Source organism: Melanerpes formicivorus, unplaced genomic scaffold (assembly GCF_026170545.1).
Source record: "Melanerpes formicivorus ecotype bairdi unplaced genomic scaffold, bMelFor1.0.p_v2 SCAF_5, whole genome shotgun sequence".
NCBI classification, from domain to species: Eukaryota; Metazoa; Chordata; class Aves; order Piciformes; family Picidae; genus Melanerpes; species Melanerpes formicivorus.
Window position 1 is genome coordinate 22,600,393 of NW_027142357.1, and position 17,001 is coordinate 22,617,393.

General features: G+C 37.8%; 1 protein-coding gene across 2 annotated transcripts in view; it reads left to right on the plus strand.

Annotated features, from left to right (window-relative positions):
- GRB14 (growth factor receptor bound protein 14) overlaps positions 1-17,001 on the plus strand; it is a 67,005-nt gene that overhangs the window by 33,044 nt on the left and 16,960 nt on the right. For both annotated transcript variants that reach the window (XM_068138746.1, XM_068138747.1), the window contains 3 exons: positions 5,096-5,252; positions 11,920-12,041; positions 13,929-14,003. In XM_068138746.1, the coding sequence (XP_067994847.1) occupies positions 5,096-5,252; positions 11,920-12,041; positions 13,929-14,003 (354 nt within the window). The remainder of the gene's footprint in view (positions 1-5,095; positions 5,253-11,919; positions 12,042-13,928; positions 14,004-17,001) is intronic.

Sequence of the window (17,001 nt, forward strand, 5' to 3'; positions counted from 1 at the left end):
TGATTTAGACACCTAAATGCAGACTCCATGTCCTGAGTGATTCTTTTTCTTGGGTCTACCTGGCATTTTTCATGTTAGGACTTGGTTTGAAATTCTTCAGTGCAGGGTATGGTCATTCCATATGTTTGTGCTGTTTCTGCCTATTGGAACTTCCAAAACAGATGGCTTGAAGATACTGAAGAATTAGACTTGGACATCTCTTTAAATTCTATAAAACACATTAATTACTGTAGTGGAGATGACAGTTGAGGGTAGACTTGAGAGAGTGTAGTCTAGCCTTCTCTTGCTCTTCCCTCCTCCCACAATGATTACCTTATGTGTTCTTAAATTTATGTATTCTTTTAGTTTCTGATATTTGTTTGCTCCTTCTAATTATTTTTAGTATAAAAGTCAAGGTGTTCTCTTCCCTTATGTGTGTTAGATGCTTCATTATATTTTTTGACATTGTTTTTTACATTCTGAGTTCAGATGATTAATGAAATGCAAACAATAATAGTTTATTGTGAAGCAACACTTCTTATCAGAATAATCTTTTTGAAGGATAAAGACATATTGCACATACTTCTGTGATCTTAGTTGATTTGTAACATGCTGAAAAATGGAAAGAGGATGCTTAAGCAAGCTGTACCTCCTTACCTGCTCTCATTGGCAGTGAAAATGATCAATTCTTGTCATGCTCAGCTTGATGCTTTTCACTTATATGAAGATGTTGGAGCTGCCAATTCTTACTTCCAACAGTCTAAATGGAAGCTGTCTAAGCCCTCATATTTATAAACTAGACAAGCAAGAAGATTTGAGCACTACTGAAGCAACTTTTTCTGTCTACTTACAAGTATAGTCAAGGGAAGTTAAATAGCCAGAGAGTATGTATGGTAATGAAAACTGTAATGGCAGCTTGTTCTCAATTAGCAGCTCTTTTCTTCTGTCCTACTTCTCAGACTAATTTTCAGGGGAAGAAATGGAAGAAAGTGGCCAGCCCAATGCATGATGATAACGGCTAATAAAAACAAAGTAGTTGTCACTCAAGCTTCTTCATCTCTATAGGAGGTCAGCATAACTGCATCTTTAGTGTAATTCTACCATCCTTTACTTCTTGGAGCATCCTCTGCTTCTGGGAGAAGTATCTATTGCAACATATTTTCAAGGAAATAGTGGATTTTGAATTTATCCTTTATCATCTGATCCAGTTCCCTTGGAACATACATTCCCTGCAAATCCTACAAGAGGCTTTGCTTCCAACACAGCAGAAAGCACAGACTGAGCAACTTTTTCTAATTAAACCCCTCCTCAAAGGTCACTCTAACTGATGAGATCTACACCAGCACATTCAATTCATTAAACTAAAATTGTGACAGAAGTTCAAAAGGGTCCATTAGGTAACTGCCTGTCTGTTGCCTCCTGCTGTATTTGAACCCCTTACAAGGAAGAGAAAAAGGGCACAGCATTTGTGTTTTATAAGGTAGCACATGCCATGGCTGTGAGCTGTTGTCCTAGACTTATACAGGATTTATTTCCCTGTACTAAGAAAGCTGATTGAGAATACTCATAGAGAATATGAACTCAGAGGGTTTTTTCCCATTGCTTTTTTGTTGTGTTATTTTGTTTTGTTTTAGCTGTGCTCCTGTAGTCCAAGGCCACCACCAAGGCTTTTCACTCCCTGAGTTGAATGGCTGCAGGCAGCTCATTATCATGACTTGTGTTGCTGTCTTCAGCATTTTAAAAAGTCTTTTTCTATTTCTTCAGCAATATGAGGTTAGTCATCTGCACTGTGACTCCTAACCCTTTTAAAAAGAATTTCTGTAAAAATCATCTGTCAAGGGCCTCAGCATGGGCTGTACGTGCTCTTGCTCTAAAACAAGCTCACCACCTAACTTAAATGAGTACCTGGAGAAAACTGTAGTTGCCAGTACATGCTAGCAGGGTCCATAGCCAGGATGCTGGTGTGGATTCTCACCCAGATTTTATTTCAAGAGTATTGAGAAATAGAACAGTTCACTTGGAAGGGTCCTACAACTATCATCAAGTCCAATACTAGGAAAACCACCTTTATTCTCTCCTTTCCTTTCCCCTTCTATACTGTTGCTCTCTTTTCTAGCACATCAGCCTGTAAAATAAATTCAGCCTAATGTAATCTTGCTGGAGGGGGAAGTGGAGCTGCCCTCGATCCTCAGTGCTTCCCAGAATAAGACATGTGTTAAGGTGATGGGATGTTGCTTTGTCTACTCACCTATATAGCCCCTTCATCTCATTCATTCACAGCACACTCTCTCAGAAGCCTCTTAATTTCATTTTTGAATCCTTGTAAATGCTGCAAGAATTCAAATAATTCATGCTGGTTTATCCTGAACTGCAGAACATCCTTTCTGTGTGACTGGAGTGGGTATTTAAGTAAGTTGTGTGTGTGGAACAAGACCAAAATGCAAGCAGACTACATTGATAGTGGTCTCACTTGCTTAACAGTGGGAAAAATGTCAAAACATAGGCATCTTATAAAGCCAACTGTAGCCATCAACTATGGCTGCTTTAACAGTATTGGTCTTTGAATTCAATATTGATGTTCCTTTTTTACTGTTTGTGTTACACGTTAACTACTGGGCTGTAGCTAAGGCTTGTGAAAATATTGGATTGACTTTCTTCAAGGTGTGCCAGTTTTCCCATGAAGACTTTGCTTTGAGGTGATTCATTCATGACCAGAGAGAGATTTTCACCACTTTAGAATAGTATAGAATAGAATAGAATAAACCAGGTTGGAAGAGACCTTCAAGATCATCACGTCCAACCTATCACCCAACACCACCCAATCAACTAACCCATGTAACCAAGCACCCTGTCAAGTCTCCTCCTGAACACCTCCAGTGACGGCGACTCCAGTGTGATTTTAATGTTTGCTGTATCCTGGAGGTCAGTGTTATGACAAAGAAGGCTGAACCTGATGTGGAACTCTCATCATTATTAGCTGAAACATTGTCCTAAGTTTGACTAGAACAGGGTTAATTTTCATGAGAAGCTGGGTGGGGGCCACACCCAGGATAGTCAACTGAGACAGCCAGTGTGGTATTCCATACCATACTGATGTCTTGCCTGCAATGTAAAGGAAGAGGTGAGTAGGATTCACAATTCAGTAAGGTGCTGCAGTCAGGGCAGGGCCGGGCATCGGGTGGGTTGAGCGCTGTGCTTTATATCACTCACTTTACATATTATTTCATTAGTATTATTGCTGTTCCTGTTGTCTCTTCTCTCTTTGTGATGTTCGATTAAACTCACCATATCTCAACCCACAGTATTTTGCCTTTTCTTCCCAATTCTCCTTCCCATCCCACTGGGAGTAATTTAAAAAAAAAGTAAAATAATTGGATTTTTGCCATCAGTGGGAGGGCAGCAGGTGGCAGAAGATACAATTGCAGCTCCTTGCTCACTTTCCTACCAACTTCAGCACAAAATGGAGAAGGAGCTGCTGTAGCATGTTAGAGCAGCAATACATTGAACGTTAATTGTTCATTGGATGCTTGAAATGAGCATGTGTTTAGTAAGGGAGCAATTAAAGACTGATAACATGCTCATTTACCTTAAAGTAAGAACTTGTTTAATGAAGGATTTACAATGGTATTTAGGGTTTGTGCATAAAGTTAATGTGAGAACAAACTGAGTCGAGGACTTTTGAGATAAATCAAAAACATCTTGGACACCCTTTATCTTGAGGATGTTTGGCACAGACATGGTGGGCAAGGTAATTTAGTCTGTGTTGAGTTCCTTGATGTTGTGGCCAGGCTGTCAGTAACAAGCCAGCTGCTTCACTTTTCCATTGGTATAGTACACACCAGGTACTGCACTAGGTTTGGACATTCAGACTTCTACTGTTTAGGGAGAGAGGGAGTAATGTTGCTTGCTGTTACTTCACACTGCTGAAAAATGTAAATTTTGGGGAATAAATCCCATTCTTACAGATGAATTCATGTATTCACTTCCTAGTCTCATGACTAGTTGCTTCTGGGTGAAAATGCTTGTTTGAAAATACAAAGCGTAGAAAAGACTTACATGTTTAATGTTACATCTTCTGTACTTACTGCTTATGTTTATCTACCTGTTTGTCTCAAATACCTGATTTATTATAGGAACTTTGTTACTATTCCAACACACAGTACCACAAACAAGGATCTATCATTGTGTCAGGAGCCTTTTCACTTTTTCTGTTTTGCATATTTTTAAAAACTGAGAAATAGAGGCAATCCAACAGAGTATTGAGTTTCTTGACTCCTGTGAGGAGTATGAAATTATTATCTGCTCTTATAAAAAAAAAAGCCCTTCTGTGTTGACTTTGATTGGATCAGTCACTGTGCAGAGCTTTTGAAGATGGAGTACTAGTGATTTGCATCAATTGCACCCAATTCACTGATTTATTTGATCAATTCTCTTTCAGAGAAAGAAAGTAAGTACAGGAAAAAACCTAAATAATGCCTTCTTTCATACAGTCAATATGCAATAAGACTGTCTCAGCCCCTCAGTGTAAGCCAGCTTAGCTTTGTCTCTTCAAGAACTTTGTGGACATCCCTTCTGCAGGACTCTAAAATGCATACCAATGTTGAAAAATAAAATTTTAAACCAAAATTTAAAATTGGAAATGACAACCCCTTTCCCTTGTCAAAATTTGAAACAGCTCTGTAGCATTCCCTGTTTTTACTGCCTGTAGGATTGTGAGCATGTCACATCTGACTGCTGTTCTCTGAACTAACTAACTTTATCGAATCTTTCTGCAGTTAAAGAGTTCTTGATTCTCACTGTTTATCCTCTGTGGTTTCTTTTTTTAGCTTACATAAGAATGTGTATATTCACTGGGTTTATTCACCTGTACATTTTTTTTTTTTTAATTTAAAATAAATGCACCCATCAGTCTGGTGTCCTGAGGCAAGTAGCCAAATTTAGACGCAGGATATGCTTTGCTCAGCTGTTTTATTCTGAATTGCTCCATTGAACTAGAGAGACACGGCTGTCTTTATTATTGCATCCTGTGCATCATGAAGCTGAGAGTGGAACATACTTGGGTTAACTGAATCAAAGATCACACTTCCAGATGTTTAACCTTTTTTGTTCATTGCAGGTAATTAAAGTGTATAGTGAAGATGATACAAGCAGAACTTTGGAAGTACCAAGCGATATAACAGCCAGGGATGTATGCCAGCTGTTGATATTGAAGAACCACTATATTGATGATCATAGCTGGACTCTGTTTGAACAACTTACCCACTCAGGTTTAGGTAAGACTATGACAATACAATGGCATAGCAGTAAATAAGGTGTTTGGTTTTCATTTTCACATAGAAGTGCAATTGTAATAGAAAGACTTGGATGCAAAATGACTGGAGGGCTTGTGTGAATTTTTGTTTGGAGGTTTGTTACTTCTATTTCTCTCTATTTTATTTTTTTTAAAGTAATGCTGTAAAGTACATTTTCTTATAGTACATTTGCTCACACTGCTTGATCTGCATCTATAAGAGTGATTTGGAAGGTACTGATTATTAAGGCTTTCCCTGCAAATTATTCCTCACTCTGCTTTTCTTTGGCAGTTCTTCCTCTTTTACTGGTATTTCTTGCTTATCTTTAGCAAGACTTGGATTGTTTTCATTGCAAAGAAAATATTTGTTGTTCCCAACACACCTGAGTGAAATCTTTGACATCAAGGGCAGAAAGTGGTTACATAGTGCTACTCTGTCTGGACAATATACTCAGTCTTCAGTAACATCGGAGTAGGCTGTCAGTATTTTCCTTCAGTACAGTCAATTTGGGTAGATTTATTGTGGACTCTGGGAAAGGACTACTTAAAAAGCATAACAAAACCATTCTTCTAAATGTCTAGTTACAGACAAGTGAACTGTTGAATTGACTTTATGCATAGTATTTTAAATTACTGGAAATGAAGTGCTCAGAACTCCTTCTACATCATCAATGTTCCTCTAGTCTTTCTATTTATTATACAGTTTGAAAGGTGTAATCTGTGGTATCAGGAAACAACTATAGTTTCTGGTTTCTGATCCTTTTTGTATTACATGGGTGTAATTTTGCACTATGAAAACACAATAAGACAAATGAAATATATAGAGAAAGAGGATGTTTGCAGAGATGTAAAAAAAAAAAAAGCAAGCAGAACAGAGGAAAGACTCAGCAAAAGATGAATTTTGAAGCCCACTGCTGGGATGTAGTATTGAACTGATACTGTTGTCAGACAGTCTTACTTCCACTTACAGCACTACTATTCCGTACCATGTTGTGTTTGGTTTTGATAGGGAATTATACTAGTAGAATCTACTAGAACACAAATGCCTTAAAAATGTGGTTTTAATTTAATGTCACTCAAATTTTCTGTTTTATTTTGGAACTTTGGCACTGTACTAAAGTTACCAAAGATAGTACTTCTTCTGCAACTTCAAAGGCAGCTCCAGCTGCTAGTGCACAGTGTGTCTTAAGAAGGAAGATATTTTCATCCTCTTTCTCAGGGGGCCTTTCTATATTCTAAAATACATAGAAAACTCCTTAAGTGTTTTAATTGTCAGAAGAGACTGCTATGGTACCTGGTAACTCCAGTACTGTTGATTTTAGAAAAACCACACACCACTAACTAAAAACCCACAAACAACCCACATGCACACCATGGATATTTGTATATGGCTAAAAGCTGTTGTTCAACTCACTTTCTGTGTATAAATATAGGCAATCTGGACTTGGGCATTTGTGTAAAGTGAACTCAACTGTGCATCTCAAACTGTATTAACAGCTTATTTTAAAGATGAACTACAAAACCAAAACCCATTTTCTGCCCTTTTTTCGATCCTTTATCCTACAAAGACAGCCACAAACAGTTTCCAATTCCCCCCCACCCCCCCGTGCTTTGTAACATTTCAAAGATATTTATAACCTTTTGTGCTGAATGTATCAGTTGTAAGGTGCTTCCAGCTTGGAGTAAGGTCAGAGTTAAACCTGGGTTGAGGCTGTAAATGACTGACTGCTACAGAAGAGAAGGTATAAAAATGGTTTTAGACAATGCTACTGTATAAACAGTAGGGTTATTTTCTGTATTTTATAGTGTGGTTGGTGATTAAGTAGTGTAGTAGCTATTGAAGAAGATACTTTGGACAAACTATGACAGAACAACAATGGCATTGTTTCTCCAGGTTTATTTATTTGTGTGATACACTTTTTGTGAGAATGTTTGCTTCAGCCTGAAGGAGTTCTTGGAAGATTTCGGTATCAAATCATTAGTGAAGGTGCTTTTCCTAAGACTGAAATTTTCTAAATTGCTGGCATGCAAATCTGAAGACCTGAATTTGCCATGCAGTCTTCTGATTGCTCCAGCTGCTTGAGGTGTAAGTTTGGAAAAAGGTGAATTGTTAATATAAAAACTAAAACTGTGTCCTAGACAGTTACTTTTCAAAGAATGATTTAGTTTTGGACTGCTTGCTATTTATTATGTTGTGTTTTACCTATGGAAATTCAGACAGTTTTCTTCTGCTCCCAAGTTAAATGAATGGATATAGAAAGGAGTACTGTGACTGTGTGTGTCTATGTAAATTCCAGTATGATGGGGATTAAAGGAGAAGTACTGTGAGTGTGTATGTCTATGTATATTCCAGTATGATGGGGATTAATAATTCATTCATCAATTAGGGAACATTTTCTTTAATATCTAGCAGCTGTCTGAATACTCCTGAATTAGATATAATTGCATGAGTTGTTGAAAGCTGAGCATAGTGTTCTGCTTTTAATCAGCACAGACACTAATTACATCACTGGAGTGTGCCTGCATGTCATTGTGGAGGTATCTGCATGTGAAGGTTAAAAAAGAATAAAAATTTAAAACTCTCACCTAAAAGAAATCATAAAACCAGAGTCTGTATAATGCTGTTTTCACAAACCTGTGCCATTTAGTGTGGAGCTATGTTTCTGAACATAAAGCATAGCCGTGTCCTCACTGTATTGCATGGCAAGTGGTGACCAGGTGGCGCTGACTCAGGGTGATTGGGCTGGTGAGATGATTCCTCTTGCGCGCTTTCCTGGGATGTCAGCCAGCGCACCCCATCTGCCTGCTGTGGGGCACCCATGCTGTGCACGGCCCACTGCTGCTGCCTCATCACCTGGGGTGCCCAGCCTTTCTACCAAAATCTTGCAACAGCCTGAGCTCTTTTTCACATATCTGAAGCATGACAATTATTACAGCACTATAGATCTCAATATATTTCAGAATTGTATGCTTCTAATATATGTCCTCTTTGTTCCAGACTATTGAATTAAACAAAATTCGTGGGTGTTTTTCGCTTTGTCTGACATTGTTGAAAGCATTACCTTCAATGTTGCCTAGATTTGGATGATAATGTCATCCGTACCACCAGCTAGCTACCTTGGTGCTGGAGTCCTGTAGTTCCACGGCAACTGCCTGTAGAGGGCAGGCTGTGAAAACAGAACGGTTTTCCATAGCTGTTCTTTTCAAGGAAAGTGCTGTCTTAATCCTGAAATGTTTGCTTTTTTTAGTGAGAATTTTTTGTGTTGACTGTAAATAGTTCTCCATTCATTTCTGCAGCTTGACTTTTGTACTAGGGTCCTTTGAGTAGGTGATAGTGCTTGGCCAAACACACTGTTGTTGTGTTTCAGCCTCTCATTTTTACTCACTATCTACACTCTTGCAGGCAGCCTGTGTGAAGGCTCACAAAGCACTGTCTGTGCAAGAGTACCAGGCAGTGGTTTTTCTGGGTTTTGCTTGGTTTATTTTTTTCCTCTGTTGTGTGACTAGAGAGGAGGTTACCTGAAATGTGTTTTCTCATCCACTTGAATGTTAATCTTCTTTCATATGCTTTAGTTACTCTCTATACTTAAGGGTACTCTGTTTTGGACTGTGACAGATACTCTTTCTGTTAGAGATAGTAGTAATAAAAACGTGGTAGAGAGGAAGGTAGAAGCTTTGCAGAGAAAATGTGATTTAAACTGAATCAAAGTGCAAATTTTGCATGGCAGCATATAGGAATTTGATTACAGGGCTGTGTTTTGGAGGGCACTAACTCTGTTTCAGTTCCTTCAAGAGAGTAAGTTGAATTATTTGCAAAAATTCTGTGATGTGACACCTTAAAAATAAAGAAATACCAGAATCCTTACCCATCCATTGGGGTGATGTGGAATGTCTTATTTTTGTACCAAGGAGTAGGTCCTGGGGAAATGGTATTTTCTTAAATGTCACAATGGCAGGCATTTAAGACTTTTAAATGTCATCCCAGAGGAGTACCTTTTCTCTCTAAAACTGAATGGGAAAACAAATGCTAGTTTTGAGTAAGAGTTATTTAGTCTCTTTGCTCCTGTATTAGAAGAATATGTTTTGGACTAGAGCAGCCTGTACGAGATTCTAAAATGCTCACTTTTCAGACTTTGTTTTGTTCATTTTGTTTTGTTTTGGTTGTTTGGTTTGTTTTGTTGTTTGGTTTGCATGTTTTGATTTTTTTTCCCCCTTCTTCCCCCCCCCCCCCCCCCCCCCCCAATTGCTTTGTGTGAGTGGGTTTGGTTTTGTTTTGTTTTTTAAATCTGGTTACAAAATATGAGCTTCATGTGGCATCCTTAGTCTCTGTGAGCTCAGGAATGAAGTAGATTCAATGAAGAATCAAGTAAATTAAATGTAAGTCTGATTTTTCCCTCCTTTATCTACAGATTATGAGAGTGCTTTGTCTTCTGCTATTTGTAAACTTGATATTTTCCTGCTGAGGTGAAATGTATCTGTATGAGTGTATCATCTCTAAATTTGATACCTGGAAACTTCCTGAGGAACCTTAGAGATTTGCAGGCTGCAATAAGGCTGTAATCCACCAGATTAGACAGTGTGCAAGCATGAAGTACTGACTGTTGAAAGAGGTGGAGGTCAAGGTTAGGGTTGAGCTGGTCATTAAATGAGTGACAGATGCTCCCTTCCAGCCCCTCTCCCTTCTCAAAAGGGAAAAGGGGATAAAGGAGAGAGACTTATCATTCGGAAAAGAAAAGTAAAACTGGTTTAATGAAAATTAAGAAAATGTATGCAAATGTATAGTGGTAGAGTAGGGTTGCTGTTTGGAACTGAGTGATTCTAAGATTCTACGTACAAGCCCAATATCAAATCCAACTCCACTGATGGCAAGCAGTCACCATCACCACTGATGCAGGCACTGGGGAAGTATTAGATAACTCAGTGGCAAATGGGAACTGAATTCTGAAACTGGATTTAGGAACTCATGGGTTGGGATCAAAGGCAGAATGGACAGAGTCCTCTTTGGACACTGGCCATTGAAGAAGAAAACTTGACCCTCATGATCCCTCAGCTTTGTACTGAATATGACATTTATGGAATGGAATACCTTGTTGGTCAGTGTTAGGGTTACCTGAACTGTCTGCTTCTCCCTGCCAGTGTGGCATTTTACTTATGGCAGTCCCAATGTGATTCCGAAAATTTAGTAGTGACCTTGTCCTGCATACCAATCCTTGGTACCAACTAGAAAGGTCCTCTTTAATATCATCTGGATGAGGGATTAAGTTCACCTTCAGTAAGTTTATGGATGGCACCAAGCTGGGTGGCTGTGTCAATCTGCCAGAGGGTAGGGAAGCTTTACAGTGGGGTCTGGACAGGTTAGACCGATGGGCCAAGGCTAATTGTGTGAATTTCAAAAGGGCTGAGTGCCAGGTCCTGCACGTGAGTCAAAACAACCCCATGGTAAGCTACAGACTTGGGGATGTGTAGTTGGAAAGCTTCAACTTCAATGCTCCAGCTTCAATGCTTCACCGTAAATATTGGTTGATAGTTGACTGAATATGAGTCAGCAATGTGCCCAGCTGGCCAAGAAAGGCAACTGCATCCTGGCTTATATTGGAAACATTGTGGCCAGCAGAAACAGCGAGGTGGTCATCCTCCCCCTACTTAGCACTGGTGAGGCCACATCTCAAGTATGTGTTCAGTCCTGGGCCCTTTACTGTAGGAAGGATATTGAGGTGCAGGAGCATATCCATAGAAGGGCATCAAGGCTCATGAAGGGCCTGAAGCAGATGATCTACAAGGAGAGTCTGAGGAAGCTGGGGTTGTTCAGTCTGGAGAAGAGGACACTGAGAAGAGACCTCATCATTCTCTACAACTACTGAAGGGAGATTGGAGCAATGAGGAGGCCAGCCTCTTCTCCTTGACAAGTGACAGGACTAGAGGAAATGGTTACAAGCTGTGAGAGAGGAGGTTTAGGCTGGTTATTAGGAAATATTTCTTCACTGAAAGGATTATCAAATATTGGAATGGTCTGCCCACGGTAGTGGTGGAATCATCATCCCTGGGGATGTGTTCAAGTGACATGTGGACCTGTCACTTAGGGATGTGGTTGATTGTTGACTTTTCAGTCCTGGGTCAGAGGTTGGACTGGATGATCCTGAAGGTCTCTTCCAACCAGATACATTTTGTGATTCTGTGATAACATTCACTTTACAAATGACGCATTAGAGGAAGGAGCATTAGAAAGTCATTCGTGACACTCAAGAGAGGCTGGGTGAATGGTTGAAGCAGTTTCTTACCCCATGTGTCACAGCAGAAACTGCTTGGCTTCTGCAGGGGGAATATGCGTTTGGCCATGAAATGGAATAAAGCCCTCAGGTGCCCCTATAAAAGAGAAGAATAACAAAAGACAAACACACACACACCCCAGACCCCCCATGTCACCTAGTGAGGTGGAACAGTAATTTGGTATAAAATGAACATGATTAATGGTCTGTATTCAAATTGCTTGTTTTGTGTTTTCTATGGATTTTAATTAATTTAAATATTTTCATTATTAGACCTTGATGTTTTCATGTTCTACTTTTAGCCTCATAGGTCCAGGTCATGGTTTGGACTTATTTAATTTATTTGTTTTGGATTTCTTTAATTTTATTATTTTTCTTTTACAGGAAGAGCTATAGAAGACCATGAATTAGTAATGGAAGTCCAGTCAAATTGGGTAATGGAAGAGGAAACCAAGCTGTATTTTAGAAAAAATTATGCCAAATATGATTTCTTTAAAAATCCACTGGTAAGTCCTAAAATTTTGTCTGTGCAAGTGGTGCAATTTCTGCTTCTACAAAATACTCTTTTCTCTTACACACAGACAGGCAGAGCATAAAGCTGGTAATGCAACAAGAGTCAAAAAGAGTAATCGGGGGGAATATATAGGATACAGGAACACATTGTAGTGCATGTAACTGTAACTGTTGGCCATTCCCTTTGCTGCAATTGTAAAATACACTTTTTGGTTTTGGGTAAGGGGGGCAGATTTGGGTTTACCTTTTCTGAAGTTTGCACATGGACCTGTGACAAAATGAAAAATTTTGAAATTGAGTGAAGTTTCCATCAAGTAACAACAAGATATAAAATGAAGCAGTGTGAGGAGGGGCATTTGTAGCAGAGATGATTTTCTTGTTAAAGTGGAAAAGAAATGTTATGGCCCAGAACTGCCTAAGGGCAGCTTCTCACAGCTGCAGCTAAATGACAACTGACACAAAAGGCCTTAAGCAAGCATCACCTATTAGGAGTCAGTGAAAGTGAACCCAAAGTTTAGTGTATGTAAGGAATGGAAAGAGAGCAGAGACAACTTGTAACTCAAGGATGTTGCCAAAGGTTAATGCTGCTGATTCAGACCTTGGCTGGTGGCAGAAGCCATGAAGGCAGTCCTGCTCATCAGAACAAACTCACCACCTGGTTGGTCAAATAATGCATGGTGTATTTGGATCACTCCTAATGCTCTTATAAAGCCAACTTGTTTCAGATGTCAAAGGGAGAAATAGCAGAAATATATGAGGACTTGAAAGGTGAAAAATGGAAGGAAACTCAAATTATCTACCTGTCAAAAAGATGAAAAGGTAAATATGAAGATACCAAAAGATATAAGTGATCTGAGGGGTATTTTCTTGCTCCACCCATGTGTCTCTGGGTAAATAGTGACACCCCCAACATGGAGCTACTACTGCAGTAGTGAAAAATTCTAAGCTTGAGATGGTCTATAGTTAGCTTTCAAAAAAACCGTGTTTGTGTATTGCTTAACCAGTGAATGGAGCCAGCTGTGGAGTGTGGCAGACATGGAGCTGTGACTAGTATCAGCAGTTGCAGCTAATCAGAGTCCTTACTGCTCCTATTGGGTCATTTTCCTGGGTACTGTGCTTCCAGATGTAGGAAGAGTGCTTTATCAGAAATAGGTTGATATGAATTAATTCTACCAGTAGTTCAGTTTTATTAAAAATGAAGGTCAAGGGAATATTAGCTTCAAACTTGTCCAGGCCTTGCAAAAACTTTATTCATAATGGTCAAACTCTTGGCTGGTTCATGCTTTCATGACTATATTGAATTCCCCAGCTGCAGATCTGGCACATAAATTACCCCTTGAGCTTTCTCTGGTAATGAAATTAGTGTTTTAAATGTGGGCTTCTTAGGCATAGTCACATTTTAATGTTAATTCATATTCATGTCATACAAAATGAACAATTAAAAAACCCTGAGAGAACTTCCTCTCTATTCCAAAATACTTCACTGGTTTTCTAGTGTACTGAAAACAATAGAAAACAATATACTTTTCAGCATGTTAATGTATATCCTTCCTACTTTGTAGCACATTGAATCCCCAAGCGAGTTTTATATGTCAATAGCAATGGAAATTACTACTAGAAAAACAACATTAAGAGCCAAATACTAAAATATGACTTGGTCTGATGTGTGAAATTCTCATACTTCCTAAGACCATTGATATTTTCTCAGAGTTCTGTCTTTTTCAGAAATTTAGAAATGATATTACGGTAAGCTAAATTATTGGATCAGAGAATCTGCAGTGTCTTGCACCACATTGAGAACTTAGGTCCAAAAGAGAGGTGAGGTAGTGAGTTTAATATTCATTGCTGTGGAACTTTGATACAAATTATTATTGTTACAGAGATTTTTTCCAGATCATATGATATCTTTTCCAAGTGAGACCAATGCAGCTGTAAGACACTCTGGGATATTACAGGTATGCAATCTTTGAACTAAATTTGAATGAGGGTAAGCTGCCAGCATAACTCTGAATTTTCCATGGTCTGTGCTACGGGAAAATAGTTCTTTGTCACTGCTGGATCTATTGATGGGTTTTGAATAGCACAAAACATGGTTAGCAGTATTTTTTCTTTAAGAGTTATGAAGTGATGTGTCAAATTCAGACAGTTGTTATATGTCAACACTTAGAATTTCAGAGTCAACGAGTGCCAAATGAGACAAAAGGCAGTAAAAACAGGGTATTTCAGGTGAAAGAACCTGTCTGTGTGAAAAGTGGTGTGCTGCAGAACTTGGCATGTGCTTAACAGCAGGCCTTTGTAGAATATTGAGGAACTGGTAATATAATACAAATGGATATTAAAAAGAATGAAATGGTTAAACTTAATGAGTAGAAAACTTAGACTGACTAGTATGATTTGTTAGCTTGAAGGCTACTGCGGTCTTTGATAAAAATATGGTGGGTCACTCAGCGTTAGTCATCTTTTAAGCCGACACGAGATTTTAATTTACAGTGGGAGCAATTTCACAGAATGACCATATCAGAGATCATCATCTTACTTCTCAAAGAGGGGAAAAATGAGTAATAAAGGTGGAAACATTCACATCATTCTTGTTTGCTTGTCACTAGACAAATTAATTAATAGAAGAACTTTCACTGATCTTAAGACAACAACCCTGTGTGTGAGTTTCAGGGATAAAGAATGACTGGAAATGCAACCTAGTAACAAAAGATATTTAAGGTAGAACTAAAAGAAATACAGAAATGACAAAATTTGGTTTGTATCTATATAATAAATACTTTAGCATTCGCTAGTAAATGAAAAACAGTAAAGAAGTAATTCTCAAAACTTCCTTGTATATTAAATAGCTAAATCTATGTAGAAGTGGATGTTAGTCAGGTGGTTAAGAGTAGTCTAAATATAACAGAAAATGTTTAAAATTAAATACAATTTGCATGTACCAGATACTGTAAATAATTTTTACAAAGCTCAATAAAAACTTCTTCACCTCAGAAGATGCTGCATATGTAATCAAAATTGATTCATTTTTGCTACCTAAATAGCAAATAGATTTTGCAATGTAATGTGGACATTCAATTTAGAAACTCTTGGCTGCTGTGTTAACAGAATTTAGGGTTTTTTTTTGTTAAAAATGTAATTAAATAGTTAGAAAAAAAAAAATAAAACCACTTTGGAAATGTTTTCCACATACTCTTGCACAGAACTTCCTTAAGCCCTTATTGTGACATGTAGAACATGTGCAGAGCTTGTGGGTGAGAGTAAAAATCATTCTAAATCAATATAGTTGCATCCCATTTTGATAGCTTGAAAAATTTGTTACAAACTTTCCTCAGTTACCATTTTATGTTGTATTGCCTGTTTAATTTTGTTTAATCAAATAAAACTTATTAGGCACAAAGCAGAGAATACCTTTGTGAATTGTGCTGCTGTATGCATGTTTCAGCAGAAGCTGTTGTTTACAGTGAGTTGCTATTTCCTTGGAAACTTTCATTAAGACAAGTTAATGGGCTTGTGTTATTATTTGTGATGTGCTTGGTCAAGTATCAAGAGAGACATTAGTTTTAACAACTCAGTGCTTACAAGTGATTAAAAAATCACTTCTGACAGTTTTATAGCTTTCTGTGAATTGAGCTGTAAGCAAGTAAAATATTTATCAAGTGTGTTTCTCTTGATTTTCATACAAAGCGAAATAGTGAGTATTTTGGTTGATGGCTTTTAATCACAGCATCTAAATAGCCTCAAAAGTAAAAAAATGCCTTGTCTTGTACCCATTTACCATGTGCCAAGTAAAATTACTAGTTCTGGCATATACTGAATATCTGTCTACAAAAGAGAAAGGTTTAATCTCTGCCATGAAGATCTTCAGCCTTAAAAAAAAAAACAAAATTGTATCACTATGTTGTTTAGAGTATGCTGCTCTGAGATGTATGCTGAATGTACATATCTTAGTGGTAGGCAGCATGGATCATTTAGAACTTGCTTTAGGTATTTTTTTCAAATGGAATCCTTTAAAACATGTAAAAAATGCATGTAGTTTGAAGATTTTCATGTGAGCCCTCTCTCTACATTAATGCCATATCTGCTATTTGCAGAATTTGGAGGAGGTTTGTTTGTTTGTTTATTTTTTTAGAATTAGCATTTTTAATAGATAGTCAACAAATTAACTCACTTGGTCTCACTGGATGTGAAACTTGAGGATTGTAATTTTAAATGGGGGCTTGTAACTTGTTTAGAACATTGTCGTCTTATTGGAGCAACTCTTATTTTAGATGAATTAATGTACATACTAGATCCTTTTGTATTCTTATTCATGAGAGCATTTCCAATGACTAGACTGCACAGCATACATAATATTCACAGAATTGAATTCTGAGTTAGTAGATGAAATCTTTGCTTCACTGAAGTCAGTTTTGTTTTAAAAAATTCCTTTGAAGGGTCAAAATTTTATCCTAGATTTCTTTAATTTCTTTGTGCCTGTGAATAAAATTTTTTCAATTTTGTAATATTGGTTTTTAATCTTTAATTTTATTTATAGGAGCTTGTTTTTCACTATGCACTGCATCAGTCAGTGTTGTAACAGTGATGTCTTCAAAATAGGAGGTTGAAATTACTTGGGTAATTACACTTGTTTCTGGCTTTGCTTTAAGAACAGACCTGTTTCCCCTTCTCCTTCCTCTCTGTTTGATAGATGCAGTTGATATTCAGGTTCTGTATGTAGACTTGCAATTCAGAGCTCAAGTCTTTGACCAAATTTGTGTGCGTTTTTCTAATAGCTTTTTACATATAATGCAGATACATTAAAAAAGCTGTTGTAGATAGCACATATCCAAACCATCTCCCCGAACAATATAAAAAACCTTGCACCTAATGTAGAACATATTATAGAAGGGAGCATATGTCTTTCCTAAATAAACATAAAAATGAATGTTACATATGCAAAGGATTACAAAAACA